General features: G+C 38.8%; 1 protein-coding gene across 2 annotated transcripts in view; it reads right to left on the bottom strand.

Annotated features, from left to right (window-relative positions):
* C9H11orf58 (chromosome 9 C11orf58 homolog) overlaps positions 1-27,066 on the bottom strand; it is a 29,541-nt gene extending 2,475 nt beyond the window's left edge. Inside the window, exons 1-5 of one of the 2 annotated variants that reach the window (XM_060159602.1) lie at positions 26,845-27,066; positions 21,902-21,985; positions 5,883-6,041; positions 1,939-1,999; positions 324-433 (exon numbers count right to left, since the gene is read on the bottom strand). In XM_060159602.1, the coding sequence (XP_060015585.1) occupies positions 324-433; positions 1,939-1,999; positions 5,883-6,041; positions 21,902-21,985; positions 26,845-26,907 (477 nt within the window). In that variant the 5' untranslated portion in view covers positions 26,908-27,066. The remainder of the gene's footprint in view (positions 1-323; positions 434-1,938; positions 2,000-5,882; positions 6,042-21,901; positions 21,986-26,844) is intronic. The other variant, XM_060159603.1, reaches the window with a different exon arrangement.
* Positions 27,067-27,277: the final 211 nt, after the last annotated feature.

Below are 27,277 nucleotides of genomic sequence, written 5' to 3' on the forward strand. Positions count from 1 at the left end.
AAACAACCAAGAAAACTCTCCTGAACCGGTATTTACATGAAATATTTCATGTAACTTGTATGTTGTTCATGCCTACTTAAGATGTGCCCTAATGATTATCTAAGCAGAATTTATATTAAGCTAGTATCAGAAAACATATTTCTAAAACTGTCAAAAATATCTATTCTCATTATCTACAAAGACCTAGTTTGGCATGTAAAAATGTAACTGCATAAAGAAAGCCTTCTACATAGGGTTCTTGATCGCTAGAGTAATTTAACACAAATAAATGATAATCAAATTGGAAATTATCTTCCCACTTAATGAAAATACATAATTACTACCTCACTGAAGCCAAGTCCACAATGTCGTCGATATCTTCCTGATAATTTACTGTCCATGCTTTGTTGATATTGAGACTCCAGTTCTTCGTTAATTTTCTTGTCTTCTTCCCCTGTATGTCCAGTGTACTTTGATTATGTTTCAGTCAAATTAATAAAAATATTTGATTACACAAAAAACCCACAATACAGATGCTATTATATTCAGGGCTGATTTCTCTAACTGTGACTAATTTTACAGCAAATTTTGTGGATGGGTTTATAAACCGTAGGTAGTTACCCAACAGATAAAATAATTGAAGGATGTATTTATGATTACTTCTTTAGTAACCAACCCCCTGAAGCACAAGTTGTTTATTAAAGATGAAAAACTTAATTTTTCCCATGTAATAGTTCAAACCAGATACAGGAATCTCAGAACTGCTTAAGTTTACATATTGTAACTATTAATTACTAAGAACTTTGGGCATGATGTTTTAGTTTATTTATAGTCTAATAATGGTTCTCCTGAAAGTTTCCTCCTAGTCATGCAGAAAAAATCCTCCAACAAACAAAAGCTTCTGTCTTTGAACAGAAATAATGAAAAGGCACACAATTCTGTTTAGAGAATGGCTAAATAAAATGTAAAATGACCTTGGAATGGCTTCCCTTTACGCCTTTCTTTGCATATCAGTTTACTGCACCAACATAAACTTATTTGTAATTTTATCATGCAACATTTGATATATAAATTATTTTAACATATATTGTTATATATATAAGTTATGAAGCAGAATACTAAACAACCACCTATAAACTTACCACCCAAGAAGCAGAACATTACCAATACCAGTGAAGCTTTCTGTACGTGACATTTTAATTTGTAAATACAAGAAGAATTTCATATTTTAAAAGAATGAATGCAACAGTTAAATATATTTCCATTCTGCCAAAGCTCAGGGACTCTTTTGCCTTTTGTAGCAGTGCAAATCAATTTGAAATAACTGTTCAACACCAGAAATATAAAATGCCTATTAATTTCTAATGTCTAAGATTAGGGCCAATTTTAAATGGGATAAAACTTTTCAGCAGACTGAATTCAAATCCAAATTCTAATTCATTTTCTGTTTTTACTTTTAAAGTTTTTCCCCCAAAATTAAAAGAAAAATTAATTTCTTCAGGCATTCCAATGAGTTTATACTCTTCCAAGATTTCAGAGCAAAACTCAGTGAATAAACTAAAAACCAGTATAATATGCCAACTATAACACTGTATATTAAATAATTTACAAAATACATGTAAACTCTAGTTACTATAGTTGGCAAGATGAGGCATAAAACCTCACTACAATTAAAATACTACATGTTGTGAGTTAGTAAAAATGAAGACAGAAACTGGTTAGTTTCTTGGTTAGAATATCCTATCAATGTACATATACTCAAATCTTTTATGAAAGTATATACTAACTGTTAAATGATATACGTAACATGTTTACATATACTACATATATTTCTAATATTTATTAATCATTAGAACTAATCAACAATTATACACGAAAGTTAGAATATCCCAAAATATGTACAAATATTTCATATTCCAAATTTAGCACCTCCACTTTAATTATATTTTACTTTCTTACCTGTTCGGAAGTGAGATGTGGATTTGTGATCTCCTATAACAAGACGACCAGTATGTTCTTTCTGTAAGAAGGCAGGAAATTTATTAGAATTTGAGACCACTAATTCAACATAATTATTAAGTGTCTACTATGTACCTGACAATATTCCAGGCTTATGGGATACAGTGAAGAAAAAGAACTAAATTAAGATCCCTGTCTTTATGGAACTTACATTCTTGCATGGATAGGGATGGGGAGGGGACACAAAATCAGTAAGTAAATTACAGTATGTCTGAAGGCAGTGTAATTACAATAAACCAAGCAGAGGAAGGGGATAGAAAGTATGTAGAGTTCAAGCTGGAATTTTAAATGGGATAGACAGCTAGAAAAGTGGATCAATCTAAACATTTTCTTTCCTAAAATGCCAGTAAAATGAGTTGCTTTGATTTTTCCACCTTCTCTTTCTGATGTCTCAGGCATATATCATGGAAAGAAAGCAAATGAGATTTAACTGAATAAAAATAATAGATTTATAATGAACAATGTGATCGAAATTTAAAATATAAAACATAAAAATAACCATTACTATTTAACAACATACCACAAATAGCTAGCTCATTACTTTTGACTACAATAAACACCCACTTTCAAACTATCAAAAAGCACAGAACTTAAAACAATTTAGTTCTATAAAACATAAAAATAAATCTGACTCAACTAATTGGTAATTAGTTACCAACTAATCAGCTTACATAATTACTCTCAATTTATCAGTTCCAATCCACTCTTCATGGTTCATATTTAGTTTTGAAACCAAGCATGAGCCTGTGGGGCTCCCGGGCATGGAAGCCTTTCCGTGTCCCCAGTTTCTTGTTTATAGGGAACAGACTCCAGCCTCCGTGACACTCCCTGAGTTCCAAAGGGCAGATTTGAACTGTTGCCATGCAGAGACAAGGGAGGAGCAGTCAAGAAACAACAGTGTAGCCTTTGGATAGGGTCCTGGTCCTGCCTGAAGGGATACACATAACAATGAGTTCTTTACAGAACGAAAACCCCCAACAAATGTAAGATGTTAGCATTCTTTATCCCAGATTAAAAGGAACCAGAGAAGCTCTTCAAGAGACCATCTGAGGCCAGATTAAAGGAGTCACAGAAACTCATCAGACCACCTGAAGCCAGGCCCTGCACACACCCTGATCCTTATCAGCAACCCTGCCTTTGAACCACTGCTATAAAACAACTCACCAAATCCCTCCAGGTCGGGACACACAGTTTTGAGAGGTACTGAGTCTGCTGTGTCCCCCTTTGCCTGGCAGAGCAATAAAGCTGTTCTCTTCTACTTCACCCAAAACTCTGTCTCCGAGATTCAATTCCGTACTGGTGCACAGACGCCGAGTTTTCGGCATCAGTTTCACAAGGTTAATAAAGTGTTTGGGAGACTGGCCAAGATGGCAGAGTAGAAAGATCTTGAGCTCACCTCCTCTCACGAGCACACGAAAACCACAACTATCTGCAGAACAGCTATTGATGACAAAGACTGGGAACCACCAGAAAAGATCTTCTACAACTAAAGACATAAAGAAGGAACCACAACAACCTGGATATAATCAAATTCCATACCCCTTGGGGTGGGTGATCCACACACTGGAGAATAATTACACTGCAGAGGTTCTCCTACAGGAGTGAGAGTTCTGAGTCCGACATCAGGCTCCCCAGCCCAGGGGTCTGGTACCAGGAAGATGAGCCCCCAGAGAATTTGGCTTTGAAGGCCACCGGGGCTTAACTGCAGGAGCTCCACAGGACTGGGGGAAATACACTTCACTCTTCGAGGGAGCATACAAAATCTCACATGCACCCGGACACAGGGCAAAAGCAGTAATTTGATAGGCACCTGGGCCAGACCTACCTCTTAGTCTTGGAGAGTCTCCTGGAGACACGGGGTGGTAGGGGGACTGTGGCTCACCCTAGGGACACAGACACTGATGGCAGAATACCGGGGAACACTGTTGGCGGCTGACATCTTGGCTTATTAGTTCCAAGACCTTATCCCACCCAACAGTCTGTAGGTGCTAGTGCTGGGACTCCTCAGGCTAAACAACTAACTGGGCAGGGACACTGCCCCACCCCTCAGCAGACAGGCTGCCTAGAGACTTACTGAGCCCACAGCCACCTCAAGATATGCCCCCTAGACATGGCTCTGCCCATGAGAGGACTAAGACCCAGCTCCACCCACTAGTGGGCAGACACTAGCCCCTCCCTCCAGGAAGCCTGCACAAGCCTCTAGAGCAGCCTCACCACCCAGGGGGCAGACACCAGATGCAAGAAAAATATGATTCCTGCAGACTACGGACCAAGTCTGCCCACAGCAGGCCAGACTGTGCCCACTAGCAGGCCAATACAACCTTCAGGACACCCTGGACCCCATAACCAACTGTGTCAAGAACCACCTCCCAACCCCGAATCTTATATGTGCTCTGGGATCCAGGGGCCCTGCAGCCAGACTCCAGGAACCAGCTCTGACTACCCAGTTGCCTCCAGAATCCGGCTTAACCTGCCAATGGGTGGGCAACAGCCCCAGAGTCTTCATGAACCTGACTCTGACCACCCAGCCAGCACTAGCCTTGGGGCCCCCTAGGGTTCTGCAAGAAGTCACTTCATGACCAGGGCCTGCTGAACAGCAGCCAGCATAATCCGCACAAGGCAGGGCCTGGCAACCAACCAAGCCCACCAGATCACCCACATAGTCAGGCCACCACAACAGGAGGACCCACACAGCTCTCTTAGGAGGAAACTCTAGAGCATATAGCTTGGGTGGCGAGAAGGGAGTGCACTGCTGGGATGCATAGGACACATCCTAGAGGGCCACTTCTAGAAAGTCAAGAAATGTAACTAACCTACCACATACATAAAAATACCAACTTAGACAAAATGATGTGGCAGAAGCATATGTTCCAGATGAAGGAACAAGATTCTACCTGAGAAAGAGTTCAGAATAATGATTGTAAAGATGACCAAAGAATTTGGGAGGAGAATGGATGCCAGAGCAAGAAGTTAGAAGTTTTTAACAAAGAGTTAGAAAATTTAAAGAACAACCAAACAGAGATGAAAAATACAATAACTGAAATGAAGAATACACCAGAAGGAATAAACAGTAGACTGAGTGATACAGAAGAATGGATCAGTGAGCTGGAAGACAGAGTACTGGAAATCACTGCCACTGAACAGAAAAAAGAATGAAAAGAAATGAGGACAGTTTCAAAGACCTCTGGGACAACATCAAGCACACTAATATTACCATTAAAGAGGTCCCAGAAAGAGAAAACAGAAAGAAAAAGCCTGAGAAAATATTTGAAGAGATAATAGCTGAAATATTCCTTAACCTGGGAAAGGAAACAGTCACTCAAGTCCAGGAAGTGCAAAGAATCAAGGAACACACCAAGACACAATGTAATCAAGATGACAAAAATTAAAGATAAAAGAGAATATTAAAAGCAGCAAGGGAAAAGCAATAAATAACATACAAGGGAATTCCATAAGGCTATCAGCTGATTTTTCAACAGAAACTGCAGACCAGAAAGGAGTGCCACGATATATTTAAAAAAGTGATGAAAGGGAAAAACCTACAAGCAAGAATACTCTACCTAGCAGAGCTCCTGTTCAGATTTGATGGAGAAATCAAAACTTTTACAGACAAATAAAAGCTAAAAGAATTCAGCACCACCAAGCTAGCTTTAGAACAAATGCTAAAGGAACTTATCTAGATGAAAAAGAAAAGGCCACAACTAGAAACAAGAAAATTAAGAAATGAAAAAGCTCACAGACAAAGGCAAACATATAGGAAATAATCCAAATGCAAACCAGTAGGGAGGCTGACAGACAAAAGTAGAAAAATTATCTGTATCTACAATAAGCAGTTAAGGGATATACAAAGCAATTAGATATAAAATATGATATCAAGGGCTTCCCTGGTGGCGCAGTGGTTGGGAGTCCCCTACGTCGGGTCGTGCCCCGGTCAGGGAAGATCCCACATGCCGCGGAGCGGCTGGGCCCGTGAGCCATGGCCGCTGAGCCTGCGCGTCCGGAACCTGTGCTCCCCAACGGGAGAGGCCACGACGGTGAGAGGCCTGCGTACCGCGCAAAAAAAAAAAAAAAAAAGATATCAAAAACAGTAATTGTGAGGAGAGGAGAGTACCAACGCAGGATTTCAAAAATGCATTTGTAATTAAGAGAGCAGCAACTTAAAACAATCACGTATACATATAGACCGCTCTACAAAAATCTCATGGTAACCACAAACTAAAAATCTATAATAGATATACACACAAAATTATCCACAACACTAGAGATAGTCATCAAATCACAAGAGAAGAGAACAAAAGGTGAAAGACCTACAAAAACAAATTCAAAACTATTTTGGGAGAGGGAGCTGTGTAAGAGGAAAGGTTCTCTAACCCCAGGAACCCCCTTCACCAGCTGGGAAAAATCAGCCAGGACAGAAAGTGAGCTTCACTGGCTCAGAGGAGTGCAGCAACAGGCTTTAGGAAGGCAGAACAAAGAGAGACCAGCACTGATGGTCCTGGCCACCTCGCTCTACTTACTCCCCAGCCTGAGATGTGTGTCTGCTGGTGCGAGGGGGCTGGGTGCTAAAACTCAGGCTTTAGGGGACAGACCTGGGGAGAGGACTGGGGTTGACTGCGCGGAGACAGCCAAAATGTATTGGAGTATGGCCCAGGCCACAAGGTGTGAGCAGGATAATGCCCGGGTCCACCATAGAAGCCCCACTGGTAATGTGCTCATGAAGGGAGGGTCAGGACCCCACCACAGCAGCCTCATTCTCTTTGTGCTCACAGTGGGCACAACTCTTGACTCTATGAGCTCTGCTAGTAGACAAGCCCTGGTGGTTGCCTACACACAGAGGTGGGGCTGAAATATGAGCTGTGTCCAGCCAGCAGCTTTGAGACTTTGGCAGATTTATGCCTCTGGTGCCTTTGTAAGCTCAGCACCTGGGGGACATCCAAGCAGATTATTGGTGCTTCTGTGATTAGGGCGGGTCCAGGGCTAATTCCATAGCTCCCACGGTGGGTCCAGGTGCCCGACTATGGTGGGTCCTGGTGCCTGACTTTGGCAGATCTGCACTGGTTGCTTTCTGATAACTGCGCCTGAGGGGCATCTGGACCAACTGACTGCATTCCCACAGCTGAAGCGGGGCCAAGAGCAGTGCCAACAACAGTGTACTTTGTGAGTACTCATAACAGGTGACAGGAGACACCACAGAGCATACTTTTCAGTGGACAGCTCCTGGGAAGAATACCCAGTGGCTCCTCTCCCAGTGGGAGCACTCTAGTCCCATCTACCTCACATTGCAGTTTAGCAACGGATCTGAGTGCTTTTACTCCAACACCTGGGGAGCAGACCCTGCCCCTGGCAGGGCTGTGACAGCTACAGAGCAAAGTGGAGGCCCCTGTTCAACATCCAGTGCAGGCTCTGGTCACCACAACACCAATCACACCCCCTATCAAGGGGAAAAGGGCAAGCACACATTGAGGAAGGACGTGGCAGCCATCCATACTAAAAACGGCCTTTGCACCAAAAATATTAGACTCATTCAGGCTACACAGGGACATTCCACATAAAAACAGCCCTTTAAGACCACAGTAGATAACTGTTTCTCCTAAAGTCATAGAGTCAGAGAAACAAGTAAAATGAAGAAACACAGGAACTGCTCCCAACTAAAAGAACAAGAGAAATCCCCTGGAAGTACAAACGATGAAACACCTCTCCAGTCTACTAGACCCCAAGTCCAAACAGAAGGTAATAAAAATACTAAAGGAATTAACAAAGACTATCAGAAGAAATGCAGATCACTGTTACAAGAAACTAGAACTATAAAGAGGAGCCAATTAATATTAGAAAACTCATCTGCCAAGACAAAACTTGAGCTAAAGGCAATAAATAGCAAACTAAATAATGCAGAAGAATAAGTGATCTGGAAGACAGAATAATGGAAATCACCCAATCAGAACGGCAGACAAAAAGACAAGTGAAAAAAAATGAAAGCAATATACGAGACTTATGGGATAAAATAGAGCAAGTCAATCTACACATAATAGGATCCCAGAAGGAGAAGAAAGAAAAAAGGGGATTGAAAATGCATTTGAAGAAATTATGGCTGAAAACTTCCCAAACCAAAAGGAAACAGATATCCAGGTACAAGAAAAACAGAGTCGGAAACAAGATGAACCCAAGCAAAGCTACACCATGACATATTATAATTAAAATGGCAAAAGTTAAAGTGAGGATTCTAATGGCAGCAAGAGAAAAAGAGTTACTTACAAGGAAACCCTCATAAGTCTATCAGCTGACTTCTCTATAGAAACACTCCAGGACAGAAGGGAGTGGCAAGATATATTCAAAGTCCTAAAAGGGAAAAATCTGCAACCTAGCATACTCTATGCAGCAAGATTATCATTTAGAATAGGAGAGATAAAGAATTTCCCAGACAAGTGAAAACTAAAAGAATATAGCAATACAAAACCTAAACAGACATTTCTCCTAAGAAGACATACAGATGGCCAACATGAAAAGATGTTTAACATTGCTAATTATTAGAGAAATGCAAATCAAAACTACAGTGAGGGATCACCTCACACCAGTCAAAACAGCTATCATCAAAAAATCCACAAACAGGGCTTCCCTGGTGGCACAGTGGTTGAGAGTCCGCCTGCTGATGCAGGGGACACAGGTTCGTGCCCCAGTCCGGGAAGATCCCACATGCCGCGGAGCGGCTAGGCCCGTGAGCCATGGCCGTTGAGCCTGCACGTCCAGAGCCTGTGCTCCGCAACAGGAGAGGCCACAACAGTGAGAGGCCCACATACCGCAAAAAAAAAAAAAAAAAAAAAAAAAAATCCGCAAACAATAAATGCTGGAGAGGGTGTGAAGAGAAGGGAACCCTTCTACGCTGTTGGTGGGAATGTAAACTGGTACAGCCACTATGGAGAACAGTATGGAGGTTCCTTTAAAAACTAAAAATAGAGCTACCATATGACCCTGCAATCCCACTCCTGGGCATATATCCAGAGAAAAACATGGTCTGAAAGGATACATGCACCCCAATGTTCATTGCAGCACCGTTTACAACAGCCAAGACAGGGAAGCAACTTAATGCCCATTGAAAGAGGAATGGATAAAGAAGATGTGGTACATGTAAACAATGGAGTATTACTCAGCCATTAAAAAGAAGGAATTAATGCCCTTTTCAGCAACACGGATGGACCTAGAGACTGTCATACTGAGTGAAGTAAGTCAGACAGAGAAAGAGAAATCTCATATGATACTGTGGTGTGGTACACATATACAATGGAGTATTACTCAGCCATAAAAAAGAATAATGTTAGTTGCAGCAACATGGATAGACCTAGAAATTATCATACTAAATGAAGTCAGACAGAAAAAGACAAACATCATATGCTATCACTTATATGTGGAATCTAAAAAAATGATACAAATGAACTTATTTACAAAACAGAAACAGACTCTCAGACTTTGAAAACAAACATATGGTTACCAAAGGGGAAAGGTGGGAGGGGAGGGATAAATTAGGAATTTCAGATTAACATATACATGCTACTATATATAAAATAGATAATCAACAAGGACCTACTGTATAGCACAGGGAACTCTACTCAACATCCTGTAATAACTTATATGGGAAAAGAACCTGAAAAAGAATGGATATATGTATATCTATAACTGAATCAGTTTCCTGTACACCTGAACTAACACAACACTGTAAATCAACCTTACTCTAATATAATATAAACATTAAATTAAAATAAAAAATAAAATAAACAACAAAGTCCTAGTGTATAGTACAGGAACTATATTCAATATCTTGTAGTACACTATAATGGAAAATAATATGAAAAAGAATATATATATAGTACAGCAAAGTATAACTTTGCTGTATGCCAGAAAGTAACACCACATTGTAACTGAACTATATTTCAATAAAATATATATAAGTAAACAAAATGAGAAAAAACAGAAAACAAAAGCAATTATAAGAGGAAAGTTAATAGCAATACAAGCTTACCTCAGGAAAGAAGATAAATCTCAAACAGCCTAACCTTACACCTAAAGCAACTAGAGATAGAAGAACAAATAAGGCCCAAAGTTAACAGAAGGAAAGAAATCATAAAGATCAGAGCAGAAATAAGAAAACAATAGAAAAGATCAATGAAACTAAAAGCTGATTCTTTGAAAAAATAAACAAAATTGATAAACCTTTAGCCAGACTCATCAAGAAAAAAAGGAAAGGGCTCAAATCAATATTAAAAATGAAAAAGGAGAAGTTACAACTGACATCACAGAAATACAAAAGATCACAAGAGACTACTACTACAACCAATTTATACACCAGTAAAATGGACAACCTAGGAAAAATGGACAAATTCTTAGAAAGGTACCATCTCCCAAGACTGAACCAAGAGGAAATAGAAAATATGAAGGGACTAATAACTAATAAGTTCAATAACTAATTGAAGTTGAAACGGTGATTTAAAAACTTCCAACGGACAAAAGTCCAGGACCAGATGGCTTCACAGGGGAATTCCGTCAAACATTTAGAGATGAGTTAACACCTATCCTTCTAAAACCTCCTGCAGAGGAAGGAACACTCCCAAATTCATTTTATGAAGCCACCATCACCCTGATACCAAAACCAGACAAAGATAACACACAAAAAGAAAATTACAGGCCAGTATCACTGATGAACATAGACACACAAATCCTCAACAAAACACTAGCAAACCGAATCCAACAAAACATTAAAAAGATCATACACCATGATCAAGTGGGATTTATCCCAGGGATGCATGGATTTTTCAATATCTGCAAATCAATGTGTGATACACCACTTTAACAAACTGAATAATAAAAACCAAATGATCATCTTGTATTCACAAGATGCTGTGGCCTGCTGTATCAGTAAATGAAGGATATTGTGGCCATCAAACCAGCAGCCACCCTCAACTGTGCACCCTGAGGGGATTCAGGATGGTGAAAAGCATGAAACTGGCCCTAGATAGTTAAGGTGTATATCAAAGGAATGATTTCAATGAGTCCAGACTCTTGAAACTTCCCACACGTGGAAAAGTGTTAAATTCATTAACTTGACATGTTTGGTTTTCCATAATTAACAGTTTCTTTAATTAACAGTAATCCTTTGATGTTTCCACTACATAGTTTTTGATGCAAAATGCGTATATCCTGGCTCCTCCCTTACCTCTTTGGAGCAGTCCCTCAGAGCAATATGAGAGGCTGACTTAAGTCCTCAGGAAATCCGCCAAATAAAACATAATTCTCCACTTTTAGGCTGTGTATTTTTTTCAGTTGACAGTTTTGGTGACCAGGAAGGGACTCAGAGCAGACGTCTCTGCTTTGCCTGAACTCTACAAGGAACTGGGGCCTTGGTACCAGCAGAGGCCTGTTGTGCCCATCCGGCTCTGCAGAGTCCAGATGAATTTGGGTGAGTCCCTCCTGGTTCCTGTATCTCCCAATTACTGGCTGATGATCCTGAGTTTTATTTGGCGGTGTCTAACAGGTACTGGCTCCCCAGTTAAAAGATATTGGGGAGTGGCCCCTGCTAGTTGAAAAATACTAGGGGAGCCCAGCTGAAAGACATTGGGAGAAAGTGCCCCCTACCTGAAAGATACTAGGGTAACTCAATTGAAAGACACCAGGATTTCCTCAGTTTGAAAGATACTGAGCAGTCTCAGCTGAACGGTTGGTTAGGTAAGAGGTTTACCTGACATTTTCCTCAAATTGGCTATCTTGACAGGAATGTGTCAGGATAAAAGTGCACTAATAAAATTTTATGCCTGAGAAATTCAAGTTCAAATGGGAAACAGATTCTCTCAGAGAAATGAGGGGCGTCAGAAAGCCAACCTCCAACTAGCACTCTAGCCAGATTCGTGTATGTACAGAGCTCATACCTGCAAGTAAATAAAGGAAATCTTGCTCTGAAAATGACTAAATGGAGCTCTTTTACTGTATACGCAGCTATGTTAGAAAAAGTTGGCTTGATAAAAACATATTTTCAGAATTCTGATGTTAAAAAAACAAAAGCCCTTCTAGGGGGAAGTTGCATTCCTCCTCCTGTGTCTTTGAGATGTAAATGTTTTATCTGATCTTCAGGCGCGTGCATGTGTGTGTTTTGAGCACTTGATCTCTGTCATCCAGAAGGTACACATATGGTGTACATTTAGCAGCCAATCGAATAGACTGAGATTCTGAGCAGGCTTTTTTTTTTTTTTTTGTGGTACGCGGGCCCCTCACCGCTGCGGCCTCTCCCGCCGCAGAGCACAGGCTCCAGACGCGCAGGCCCAGCGGACATGGCTCACGGGCCCAGCCGCCCCGCGGCATGTGGGATCTTCCCAGACCGGGGCATGAACCCGTGTCCCCTGCATTGGCAGGCGGACTCTCAACCACTGCGCCACCAGGGAAGCCCCCTGAGCAGGCTTTTGTCTGAATTTTTGCCATCTTAACCTTCATTGCGTCAGCCTGTTTAGTGAGGGCCTTTACTTTCTTAGACTATTTTTGGGAGTAAACTTTCTGGATCTGTTTAGGTTGCATCCTTCACACTCTCCTGTGGGGAAGCCTCTTGCATCCTATTGGTTTAAGTCACTATTAACATATATCTCATTAATGGCCAGACGACAGATCCTTTAAATTGGAGAAACTTCTAAATTGGTAAATTTTTAGAGAACTCTCATTATAAACAGGTGTTTTATTGATATCTATGGGAAAAAAAAATTAAAGGTGGGAAAAAAATATATAATGGTTTACCTAAGAACTCGCTTAGTTTAAAACAAACCAAAAAAACTGGTTTGGGAGACCTTATTGTGGTTTCTGCTTTCCCTCAATGGATCTTACAGATGCTAATAAAAACATTAGAATAATTAATTAGGTTGATTAACAGAAAAATAAGAGAAAAAACCAAAGGAAAAGTCTAGAGACTCTTTCCCCACAAGGTAAACTTTTTAATGGAACTTATCCCAAATGGATAAAGAAATCTTAAGATGATTACTTTAAAATGGGATAAATAAAATGAATGTTAATGGGATTAAAACAAAACATCTTGATACAACATTCCTAAGGTTCAATGGGCCAAATGGAACCCCCCCTCCACTGTATTGGTACCCAACATTAAAGGACCCCAAGCAAGTCTGCTCTATTTACCCCTGTTTAAAATATATATATTTAAATGGTGGAAGAAAATTACACTGAGGTACCTGACCAACAATTACTTGGGGCAACAATTAGGCCAATTAATCAAGTTGACAAAAGGGCCTGAGTCAGTTGGCTCAACCCCTCACTGGGGACCCCAGAGCCTTTTATACAAAATAGATAAAATGGTCAGAGAATAAAAGCAAGGAAAGCTTCTAGGACTCCTTGTAATACCAAGACTTGTTGATTGGGTCCTAAGAGAAACTAACGTTAAAGGTGTAAAAGTTGGCAGAATTGAGATGAAACTTTATAAAAATTGGTATTTATGTTCACCAATCTACAGAACGCTAATGTAAAAGACAGTTCATAATTGCTTACTTCTTAGTATTCACTAGAAATCAAAGTTTTTAAGGGTTGAGAATTCTAATTTAAATATGAAATTAAAGCTACTAGAAATAATACAGAAAAACAGTTCAGTATGCTAGAAAAATAAGTGTGTTGTGAACAAAGAAGGTATGAGGAATGGATTTGCATTTTGTTAAGGGAAAAGAAAATAATTTTGTCCTAGAGCTAGTTGTTTCTAGATGAGAAAAGTAAGAGACAAAATAATACGGATATAGAAAGTGATGGAAGGATTGTGGAAAAGGAACCCTGAGAAAAGAATTTTGTACACTGTCAGGATTGACTAAACTCAGAATGAATTTAATTATGTAAATGGATTTTGTTATTAAAAGTAGACTGGTACACGATTGGATTTGGTTCCTCTGTTTAAAGAACAAAGGTTTCTTAGAACACTGCTTCTGACAATGGATTGTGTGAGTTTCTCTGTCTTTAAGTGATCTATATTTGCTTTTGAAATCTTTTGTCACTGTGGTTAAGTATTATTTCAGTGACATATGATCCTATTTGACCAAGTGTTGGTATTTTTGACAAACTTCCCAAATATCAAATTCTAAAGTTCTTTTGACCTCCAGCTAACTCTGGGATGCTTCAAAGGAACCAAGACACCTCAGAGAGCAATGTCAAACTAATTAGCTTATGTGGTATGATAAATTAATCAGTTGGCCAAAAAGTTCATTTGGTTTTAAAGTAGAAACAAAAGACACCACATTTTTCATTTTCACCAAGAACTTTATTTATTTTTAAAAAAATATTTAGGGACTTCCCTGGTGGCACAGTGGTTAAGAGTCCACCTGCCAATGCAGGGGACACGGGTTCGAGCCCCGGTCCGGGAAGATCCCACATGCCGCAGAGCAACTAAGCCTGTGCACCACAACTACTGAGCCTGCACTCTAGAGCCCACGAGCAACAACTACTGAAGCCTGTGCACCTAGAGCCTGTGCTCCACAAAAAGAGAAACCACCACAATGAGAAGCCTGTGCACTGCAACAAAGAGCGGCCCCCCTCACCGCAACTAGAGAAAGCCTGCGTGCAGCAACGAAGATCCAATGCAGCCAAAAATAAACAAACAAATATTTATTTGGCCGTGTTGGGTCTTAGTTGTGGCACACAGGATTTTTAGTTGTGGCATATGGGATCTTTAGTTGCAACATGTGAACTCTTAGTTGGGGCATGTGGGATCTAGTTCCCTGACCAGGGATCGAACCTGGGTCCCCTGAATTGGGAGTGTGGAGTCTTAGCCACTGGACCACCAGGGAAGTCCCACCAAGAACTTTACTGAACGTATTCACTGTTTTGTTCCACTACCTTCTGCCATTTTTCAGGCAACTTCATAATTCCATCTTCCTAAAAATTTTATCTTTTTGAGCAAAGAACTGTTCCAGCTGCCTTTTACAGTATTCCAGGGAATTGAAATTCTTTCCATTAAGAGAATTTTGTAAAGACCAAAATAAATGGAAATCCAAAGGTGCCATGTCTGGTGAATATGGCAGATGAATCAGAATGTCCCAGCCAAGCTGTAACAGTTTTTGCCTGGTCATCAAAGAAACACGCAGGCTTGTGTTACCCTGATGGAAGATTATGCATTTTCTGTTGACTAATTCCAGATGCTTTTCGTCGAGTGCTGCTTTCAGCTGGTCTAACTGGGAGAAGTACTTTTTGGAATTAATCATTTGGTTTTCTGGAAGGAGCTCATAATAGAGGACTCCCTTCCAATCTCACCATATATACAACATCACCTTCTTTGGATGAAGCCCGGCCTTTGGTGTGACTGATGGTGGTTCATTTCGCTTGCCCCATGATCTCTTCCATTTCACATTATTCTACAGTATACACTTTTCATTACCCATCACAATTTGTTTTAAAAACGGAACATTTTTGTTAGGTTTTAGTAGAGAATCGCATGTGGAAATACGGTCAAGAAGGTTTTTTTCACTTATGAGGAACCCAAACATCAAAGCGATGAACATAACCAAATTGGTGGAAATGATTTTCAGTGCTTGATTTGGATATTCTGACTATGTAGGCTATCTTCCATGTGGTGTAACATTGACTGTTCTCAATTAATGTCTTGATTTGATTGCTGTCAACTTCAAATGGTCTACCTGACCACGGAGCATCGTACGGCGAGAAATCTCCAGCACAAAACTTTGCAAACCACTTCTGACACATTCAATCAGTCAAAGGTACTTTATCACAGTACCTTCGCCATACACTGCACAAATCTTTTTTTGCGTTTTAGTTGTGTTTCTACCTTTCTTGAAATAATAAAGCATAATATGCCGAAACTGTTGCTTTTTTTTCTCTTCAATATTAAAATGGCTACACAAAAATTCACCAGTTTTGATAAAGTTTTTTTAAAATGCACACTGATATGACAACTGTCACAATACAATCTAACAAAATTGTTTCGAATGAAGTTAAAGACAACTAAGTGCTACTAGAGACAACCTATGGAAAAACCAAATGAACTTTTTGGCCAACCAATACTTGCAAAGCACTGCCAAGTAACTAGTGATGAACCTTATGTTATATTGTATGTATAAATGTCATTAATACAGATATTCCAAAATTTATATGAAATTACTAAAATCTGAGATATCCTGGTATAATGTTATCAATCATAATTCTAGTTATTATAGAAATATCCAAGTTCCTTGTCAACTGCATTGTAATCAGATCTTTAACCATGGCATTTTAAGTCCTGTCATTTATAAATAGTCATTGTTTTAGTCTGATGCTTTTATAAAAGGAAGATCTTCAAGATGATTCATAAAAAGGACTTTTTAACAAGTATAAGTTTCTGATAACTTTTACATCATACCACTGAACTGGGTAAGAAATGACAAAACTCTAATGTAAAACCTGACTACTTCATCCAAATCAACAGGAATTACATGGGACTGAATGAATTTATAAATATGATTTATAACTTTATGACTTTTTTGGGGAAATATATTGGCTTTTCCTCTTTGTTTTCCAGAAAAACTTTTCCTCTGTTATGCTATGACCTACAAGTTGATCAAGTATTCTTTTATAAACAAAAACAAAACATATTTTTTCCTCTCTACCTAATCCTTCCATATTTGGCTTCTCCACCTGGCTCTCCTATGGACTTGATGGTTTACTGTGACCAGATTACAACTGGTTATACTAATCACTGTTTTCTCTTTGAATTTAATTTATTTTTTTATACAGCAGGTTCTTATTAGTTATCTATTAATCATTGTTTTAATTTGTTCTCTTTGTTCCTGAATTGTTTATGCTCTGTGTCTCTCTCTGCCGTACTATGACCTTATTAATGTTACTGACTATATTAATTATCCTGTCTAGTTTATAAGATTGTCTCTTACCCAATGTGTAACCAGGTCTCCAAAAAAATTAATGATGGCTAAAGGTCTTGAAACAGTTGATCATACACACACACACACAAATATATATATATATGTATATAAAAAACTCTACACAGGATAACTGTAACAGTGCAACTCTCGTATGAAAAGAAGCAACAAGAGAAAACATTTTCTAGGTCATAGAAGACTAGCAAGATAGGTGATCCAGAGAATTTTAGATTATTAACAGGTCCTAATCCAAAAATTTGAGTGGCCTATCAACAGAACCTTTGCCTGATCTAGGAATGAGCCTTCCTAGCACTGTGGGACAAAATTGGTCATGAAATGCTTCCCAAATGTTGGTTGAATTTATGATCAAGGGGAAGCACTGTGAATGAAAAATGCTGCCCTATCAGTAAACAAAGGATGTTGCAGCCATCAAACCAGCAGCCATTGCAGCTACTCCCAACCGTGCACCCTGTGGGGATTCAGAATGGAGAAAAGAAGGATACTGGCCCTAGATAGTTAAGGTGCAAATCAAATGAATGATTTCAATGAGTCCAGTCTTGCATCTTCCTAGATGTAGAAAAGTGTTAAATTCATTAACTTGACATGTCTGGTTTCCCTTAACAGTTTCTTTAATTAACAGTTATCTTTTGATGTTCCAACTATCCAGTTTTTATTGCAAAACTCCTATACATCCTGGTTCCTCCCTTACCTCTTCGGAGCAGTCCCTCAGAGCAATCTGAGAGGCTATCTTCTAGGCTTAAGTCCTCAGAAAATCCGCCAAATAAAACATAATTCTCAACTTCTAGGTTGTGCACTTTTTCAGTTGACAATCTCAATAAATGCAGAAAAAGCTTTTGATGAAATTCAACATCCATTTTTGATAAAAACTCTCCAGAAAGTGGGCATAGAGGGAACCTACCTCAACATAATAAAGGCCATATATGACAAACCCACAGCTAACATCATACTTAATGGTGAAAAGCTGAAACCATTCCCTCTAAGATCAGGAACAAGACAAGGCTGCCCACTCTTGCCACTTTTATTCAGCATAGTACTGGAAATCCTAGGCACAGCAATCAGACAAGAAAAAGAAATAAAAGAAATCCAAATTGGAAAGGAAGAAGTAAAACTGTCACTGTTTGCAGATGACATAACACTATACATAGAAAATCCTAAAGATGCCACCAGAAAACTACCAGAGCTCATCAATGAATTCGGTAAAGTTGCAGGATAAAAAATTAATATACAGAAATTGGTTGTATTTCTATACAGTAACAATGAAATATGAGAAAGAGAAATTAAAGAAACAACCCCATTTACCATCACATCAGAAAGAATAAAATACCTAGGAATAAACCTACTTAAGGTGGCAAAAGAACTGTACTGTGAAAACTATAAGATGCTAATAGAAGAAACTGAAGATGACACAAACAGATGGAAAGATATACCATGTTCTTGAAGTGGAAGACTCCGTATTGTTAAAGTGACTATACTTCCCAAGGCCATCTACAGATTCAATGCAATCCCTATCAAATCACCAATGTCATTTTTCACAGAACTAGAACAAATAATTTTAAAATTTGTATGGCCCCAAATAGCCAAAACAATTTTAAGAACAGAGCTGGAGGAATCACACTCCCTGACTTCAGACTATACTACAAAGCTACAGTAATCAAAACTGTATGGTACTGGCACAAAAACAGACAGAAATCAATGGAACGGGATAGAAAGCCCAGAAATAATCCCATGCACTTATGGTCAATTAATCTATGATGAAAGAGGCAAGAATATACAATGGAGAAAAGACCACTAATTTCAAGAAGTGGTGCTTGGAAAACTGGACAACTACATGCATAAGAATGAAATTAGGACATTCTCTAACACCATATACAAATATAAACTCAAAATGCATTAAAGACATAAATGTAAGACCATATACTACAAAACTCCTAGAGGAAAACACAGGCCAAACACTCTTTGACACAAATCGCAGCATTATTTTTTTGGATTCGTCTCCTAGAGTAATGGAAATAAAACAAAAATAAACAAATGGAACCTAATTGAACTTAAAAGCTTTTGCAGAGCAAACGAAACCATAAGCAAAATGAAAAGACAACCTATGGAATGAGAGAAAATATTTGCAAATGATGCAACCAACAAGGCATTAATTTCCAAAATATACAAATAGTTCATATAGCTCAATACCCAAAACAAAACAAACAAAAACAACCCAACCCAATCAACATACGAGTAGAAGACCTAAATAGACATTTCTCCAAAGAAGACAAACAGATGGCCAACAGGCACATGAAACAATGCTCAATATCACTAATTATTAGAGAAATGCAAATCAAAACTACAAGGAGGTATCACCTCACACTGATCAGAATGGTCATCATCAAAAAGTCTACAAATAATAAATAATGGAGGGGGGTGTGGAGAAAAAGGATCCTTCCGATGCTGTTGGTGTGAATGTAAATTGGTGCGGCCACTATGGAAAACAGTATGGATGTTCCTTGAGAGACTAAGTGTTACCACATGATCCAGCAATCCCACTTCTGGTCATATATCTAGAGAAAACTAACTCAAAAAGATATATGCATCCCAATGTTCATAGCAGCAGCATTTACAACAGCCAAGACATGGAAGCAACCTAAATGTCCATCAACAGGTGAATGGATAAAGAAGAAGTGGTACACACACACACACACACAATGAAATACTACTTAGCCATAAAAAGGAATGAAATAATGCCATTTGCAGCAACATGGATGGACCCAGAGAGTATCATACTAAGTGAAGTCAGACAGAGAGACACAAATATTATGATATCACTTACATGTGAAATCTAAAAATTATGATACAAATGAACTTATTTACAAAACAGAAACAGACTTACATAGAAAACAAACTTATGGTTACCAAAGGGGAAAGGAGGTGGGAGGGATAAATTTGGAATTTTGGGTTAACAAACTACTATATATATATAATAGATAAACAACAAGGTCCTACTATATAGCACAGGGAACTATATTCAAGATCTTATAATAAACTATAATGGAAAAGAATCTGAAAAAGAATATCAATCTATCTATATATATGCATAACTGAATCACTTCACTGTATACCTGAAACTAATACAACATTGTAAATCAGTTATACCTCAATTAAGAAAAAAAAAACCAACTGAAAAAAAAGGGAAATTGTTCACTAAAACTGAGTGAAAGTGAGATTAAATTTGACTTTGCAAAGCAATCTTAACCAATTATCTGTGTATATAGTAAATAACAAATCACCCTATTGTGAAATCATGACACATTCTCCATACCCAAAGATGATACTCCTGAAAAGGTTCAAGCATTAATGCTTATTGCCTTACATGTTATTAGCACAAAAGCAAATCAATAATTCAGTAGTTTGTTCCTTTATTGCAGAAGACACCTCATAACAAGATTTGAATATACATAATGGCATCAAGTTATTCTAAGATGATAGTATTATACTGGTCTATCATACTTTCTCAGCTGGTTCTCCCTGTGACCAATAAAATACTCAGTGGCTAGGATTAGGAATGTACTTTGGGGCCACAAAATAGCATAAATCTAAACAGCCTACGTAAAAGATCAAAGCTATGATCTTTGCACTTGTTAGCAAAGAATTTAACGTATGCTATGCCCATTGATCAGCAGCCAAATTTTTTTTTTAATTGTTCAATTTGTTCTCCACCCACCCCCGCCCTGTTTTATTGAGATACAATTGACTATTGGTAGCTAAATTTCATACATTTTATGTTAGGGTGTTTCTTCCTAGGTACTTAAAGAAATGTGATCCTACTAGGTTGAGCATACCCTTAAACTATTACTTTATATATCCTTAGCAAAATCTTTTATTTGCATGAACCAAGAGAAACTTCAGACTACTTTCTATGACAAATCACAAATTATTGGGAAATCTGGATTAATGTGATATTATACAAATGCTTCCTTTGTATAGGGTTTAACATCTTACATGATCTCTCCCTATGCCCAAATCTACTGTTCTAGGCTGGCTAACTCTTAATCCCCTCAGATTCAGATCAATTCTATTTCTGGGAAGCTTTCTTGTGCTGCTAAGCCAGAGTGAGCTTCCCTTGCCTGTTGATTCCACAGCATTATGTGCATAGCTCTTCCATAGCAATTATAATTCTATATTGTCATTATCTGGTTTCCTCCAGCACATGATAGCTCCAAACTTATGTTACTGATCTACGTGACCCCCCCACCCAGGACCTAGTACAGTGCCTGGCATGTAGTAGTCAACAGCTGTTGGTAAAATGCATTCCCATACAAATAAAAAACAAAGGGCAGAACTTATTTCTAAAGAGCTTAAAAGAGAAAAAAGTTTTCCTTTTTCTTCCACATCAGGTTTGCAGAAAGATTACTGGGACAGTGTTAGGAAAATAAATGTACTTGCTTACAAAAAAAAATCAGTATTTAGAGATCACTGTATTTGCATGTAAAAATTAATTGCTAGGAACAAGAGTTTTTTCCAACACGTGATGTTTCCTGGCACCTATATTTTATATCTTCTATTACGTTAATCGAACTGAAAAAGATTTCAAAATATACTGAACATTTTTAAAATTAAGTTTTTGACAAAGGCTATTCCCTTGGCTACTACTTCAAGGGCTGGAAGGAACTATAAAATATGAAAGACCTACCAAATGGTCTGACCAGAAGTACCTTGTATCAAATTATCAGGCTAACAGATGGCAAATCATGAACTTTCACGTTTTCTTTCTTCCACGAGTCTCCTCAAACCAAATTTTTTCTCTATGCAGTCTCTAAACATTACCACCCAGTGGCACTGAGAATCCTAGAAGCAGCTCAGTGAGGTCAGCTATATTTCCGAAAGCCTAAAGTAGTCATGCAGAACAGTAAAATGGGATCCAAGTGTATTCATTCTTTCTCACTTAACATACATAAAAAAGGGCATTATTTTCACAGAAAAGGTAAAAATGTATTCTGTCTGATGCTTACCTTTCCTGCACCCATAAGTCTCAAGAACTTTTGTTTTCTTTCTTCATTACCTAAGTCTGCTGCCTCCCAATTGCTAGATCCAAGCTGGAAAAGAAATTAGCCAATTAATCTTTTTTGCATAGTAATAAATATTTAAAAATTTAGAGTCTACCAGTAAATCCCAAGCTTTTTCCCCCTGTCAGTTTTCACTATAAACTGGACTCACTCTTGCTTAGGAAGTTAAGCATATGCATAATATTCGAATTAGAATATACTCCTTTTCTGTTACCTTAAGGGAAAGTCCTTTAGTTCTTTTGCAGCCAGAGATCTGGTTTTCAAAAGTTTATACTATAAGAATTACCTGGAGGGCTGGTTAAAACACAAACTGCTGGGCTACACCTCAAGAGTTTCAAACTTAGCAGATCTGGGGTGGGGCTTGAAGATTTATTTCACTTCTAACAAATTCCTAAGAGATGCTGATGCTGCTGATGTAGGGTATCACACTTTGAGACCTACTGCCTTAGAGCCTTGCAGGGCCCTAGGGTACCTAATACTTTGAACCCAGGAGGCTGCTACAGCTGTTAACTGAACTTAAAACCCTGGCTATATTGATATTCTAAAGAACAGTACAATATCAGAGTCAACTGGACCCAATTTTAGTTTCTTTTTTGAACACTTTCCTTATTTGTAAGGACTGATGTGTGAGGACTTTTTTTTTTTTAATATTTATTTGGTTGGGCCCAGTCTTAGTTGTGGCAGGCTGCCTCCTTAGCTACTGCATGCGAACTCTTAGTTGTGGCATGCATGTGGGATCTAGTTCCCTGACCAGGGATTAAACCCAGGCCCCGGGCATTGGGAGTGCAAAGTCTTAACCACTGTGCCACCAGGGAAGTACCTGTTAGGACTTTTATTCTTACTTAAAGGTCTTCCAAAGAACAAAGAGAAAATTTACTAATTTTTTTAAAAAAAAGAATAGAACTCATTCTATCTTGTAATTATCAAATGGGTCTATTGAACCCTTTTATAAATCTAATATATATTATGGAATCCTAGCGATATTTTTCCCTACATATTGAAACAAATTTAAGAATTATTTCATTATAATTCATTAATCATTCCCAAATATGCTAAAAATGACTAAAATAATAAGATAGAAAAGTGGTAGAAAAGTTTTCTCATCGTGTTGTCCAAAGTGCTGCATCATCTTTCAAGAAGACATCACCCCTCTGTTGTATGCTTCTAGCTCTCTTTGGACCCAGCTGAAAATTTTAATTTCTACTCATGACAACCGAGTAAAAAACTGAAAACTGACAGAAGGCATTTCACAATTATTAGACGAATAACAAGGTGAATGCAAAATGACAGGTAGTGTCTAAACTAATGATAATGGCAAACTTAACTGCAATTAAATGAGTTTTTGGATGATGAAATACTAGATAACTTTTCTCCAACCGGGAGTCAATGAGAGACAAAATAACAAAATATATGGTACTTTCATCTAGAAAGCCATTCAATAGGAAGAACTTCATCTTGCAATATTTTGCAATATTGCTACAACAGCCTGGACCATCCCGTTTTTCTAAAGAGGTATGTGACTATTTAATATCATCTTTTATGATATTTGTACACCAAAATTTACTTGATATGGTTTGTAAGTAGACAAGTACCGAGGGCAGGTGACTAGAAGGAATATAGAAATGAAAAACATTCATTGGATTGATCATTCTAATTGAGTTTATAATCTAAAAATGAAAATGTTTTGCAATTATAGAGCAAAGAAGACAAATCCCGTTTGACACAAAACTATGAGCAATGAAAACACTTCAAAAAAATTCTTCAAGTATCATATTTTGATGATGCAAATCCAAGAACTAAAATAAAGCTAAAATCTATTAGAAACATATTTGAAATCTGAAATTATATGTTTCAGTTTCACACATGACAACTGATAAGCTGTTAGCTATATTCAGAAAATGCTAAACATTTTGGGTATATATATAGTGAAAAATCAAGGAAACTAGGTTTGCTATGGTTCAGTTCATATCAAAATTTCTAATAAAGTTGTTTTTACTATCCTTTTATTCTTCTGAATATTATTCATAAAAGACTAATAGAATAATACATATATCAAACAATGATGACCATCCCTCCTGGGCATATGAGAGTTGAAGTATTTGTACCATACTGGACACCCACTTATGGCTATTCCTTTTGGCTACCTAAATTCCAAATCTCTACTTCTTTCCATCTGACAGTTCATATTTTTTCATAGACTAGTTAGTTCTTAACTGTTTCTGGCTCAATATAGTTAAAACAAAACAAAAAACCAAAAAACAAAGTACCAGTGAGGCTTAAGTTCTGATTCTCACTAAATCACTGTTCCCTGGACCTGGCATAGAGTAGCAAGTACCTTGCTCAAGTGCTGCATTCTAAAAATCACATGGGTGCCTGATACATTCTCAGAGATTCTCCACCAGTTACTAAAATTAACCTCCCCATTCCTCTTACTTCCTGAAAGATAGCTTTCAATTCTCCCCTCTAATCAAACCAATGAAACCATTTTTAAGTTGGCTTCATCCTTAATACCCTTATTATAGAACAGCAGTCAATTTACCTCCTCCTCAGTACACCCTGTAGTAACTCTTAGAATTTATTTCTACCATTGTCAGCGTTTTCCTACAACTGGATTCAATGATTTGTTACCCCCATTAAATGTGTGAGGTCAGTGGGCAAAGAAAACTTTGATTATCTTTTACATGCAGAGGTTTATTAGAAATTGCTGACCAACTACACACTATAATTGGGTTATTTTCTAAACGTAGACATAAATTTAAAAAACAAATATATTATATTCTGGGGCTTCCCTGGTGGCGCAGTGGTTAAGAATCCGCCTGCCAATGCAGGGGACACGGGTTCGAGCCCTGGTCTGGGAAGATCCCACATGCCGTAGGGCAACTAAGCCCGTGCGCCACAACTACTGAGCCTGCGCACTAGAGCTCGTGAGCCACAACTACTGAAGCCTGTGCCCCTAGAGCCTGTGCTCTGCAACAAGAGAAGCCACTGCAATGAGAAGCCCTTGCACTGCAACGAAGAGTAGACCCCGCTCTCCACAACTAGAGAAAGCCCGCGCACGGCAACAAAGACCCAACGTAGCCAATAAATAGAATAAATCTATTAAAAATATATATTATGCTTAAAAGATTAAAAACACAAGCACTTAAAGATAACTCCCAATTACCAACAAAAATAAAATTAATATTAAAGAAACTGACTAAAAAAAAAAATAACCGTCAAGGGACAAGTTACTGCTGTATTGCACTAAAATATAGAATTAGTAACATAATCCTTTTCAGATAACGTGTGAAGGTCCTAGGACCTAATCTTGAATTGCAACTGTAACCACCTCTTTTAAAGAAAATGCTTATAGGATTGGAAAAGGTCTTAAAGGTCATCTAGTTTAAACTGATCCCATCAAAAGCTGTAGAGATTTAATTACTTAATCCCTTTAACTTTGTTAAATTACCTAATATCACCTAGAGTTTTGTGTCAAAAAGATTATTTCTTTGATTCTAGCAAAACAGGTGCTTGACATTCTAGCAATCAAGTCACAGTTAAATACCAGGAGGAAAACAATGTAATAGTTTTTAAAAGGGCACCCAAGTTACTCAAAAGCCTAGATACATTCCTGGTAGGTACTGGCCTACCACATTAACAAGAAAAGATCTCAAAACCAGTTGTAGGGAGGAACAGCAGGAATGAATAAATCTCACTATATAACTATTTGTCCCCAAATCTTTACTGATTACTAATCTTTCTGCACAGCTAAAATCAATTTCAGTAAAGAGCCTTACTATTCTGGACCTAACCCCACCACTTACCCAAAGAGGGATGAGTCTTAACATCATCTCATTTGCTACAACTGATGCACTAACAGCGTTCAGTGAGCTTTCTATAGTTCGCAATGTAAAATATTATAAAAGGAACTCAACTGCACTATAGAAAATAAACTCTACACATTCAGAAATTGACAGCACTTTAAACAACCTAAAGAAAACTAGATGTCCTCCCTTCTTCACTCTTAACTATGACCTCTCCATCGGCCCCCCCCCCCCAGTTTCCCCATCAACGTTTCTATGGCATTTATCCATTGTATGAAGGACCCAGTTTTACGTTTACTGGTTACTGCAGCATCCATGACACCGCGCTAGGGGCTAGTACAAACACACAAAAGGCCTAGGATAAACACCACAGTTATTCATCTTTGAATTCCCAACACCTGGCACAGCAGTAAATATTTAATGGTTTACTTTAAGGAATGAATGCTTTGCAATTTAAACTGGCAACTGTAGGGGGAGGGAGGAGAGGGAAAAGAGGTACTTGACATCGAAACGGGCTTCTACGTCTCAACGTATTAGGCCTCAGCACGGTGCGCCAGAACCAAATTATTCCCCTGGTACCATTTTTCCGTTCAATATTTTATTGGTTTACTCTTAATAGTACAGTTAAGTTTAACTCTTAACAGTACATTGCAAAAATAATCCCGGCCAGAAAAATCTGTCCAAATTTGCATGAACATCTTGACTTTATCACAGCAGCATTTTAAGCCTAAAACAGGGAGGATCTTGCCGTTTCTACTGAATAGAAAGGCCCCATAAAGAAGCTTCATCAGCCCACGAACAGGCAAACATGGTCCCTTGACTAAGCTCTTTCACTTCTCAACCATTCAGGATTTCCTTCCTCGATTCCCCTTCCTACGCAGGCCTCCGGCTCTTAGCATGCGGACCTCTTCAAACATTCCAACTCAAATTAAGCAAAAGGGATATTTCCCATTCTTCTGGGTCCTTTCCCTCGGCCCTCCCCCTTCAGGTCACCTCAGACGCTTCCTCCGTCTTCATCCACCCTTCCCGGCCTACCCCAGCCTTTAGTAGGCCTCAACCCTCCACCACTCCGCCATTGTTATTTACATCGTCGTCTGGGGAGGCTGAACGCTTCACCCCGTGCGGATGGGACTCTCTGGCAGCACTCATCGTTGCGGAGACCCCAACGGGAAATGCCGAACCCACTCGCCGTTCTCCTCAGCCGCGGCGCCAGCAGCCTGCAGTCCGCCACCAGTCCAAGGAGCGCCACTCCACAACGCAGAGCCTCTCCGGGTCTTCTCCGCCACTGTCGTCACCGCCGCGTGCGCTCTCCACCCCGGAGAGCTCTGGGAGTTGTAGTTTTCTGGTTCACCACATACCGCCTGAACAAAGGGGACGGAGGGTTGACTAAAACTACAAATCCCAGGAAGCCCAGCGGCGCAGCTCGCGCTGTGTGGCGGGAGTGCCCGCCGAAGCTGCGTCTTCCTCGGCTGGTGGAGGGAGCTTTTCGTCGAGTGGATATGGCGGTGATCCTTGTGCT

This window comes from Lagenorhynchus albirostris, chromosome 9, assembly GCF_949774975.1.
Source record: "Lagenorhynchus albirostris chromosome 9, mLagAlb1.1, whole genome shotgun sequence".
Taxonomy (NCBI): domain Eukaryota; kingdom Metazoa; phylum Chordata; class Mammalia; order Artiodactyla; family Delphinidae; genus Lagenorhynchus; species Lagenorhynchus albirostris.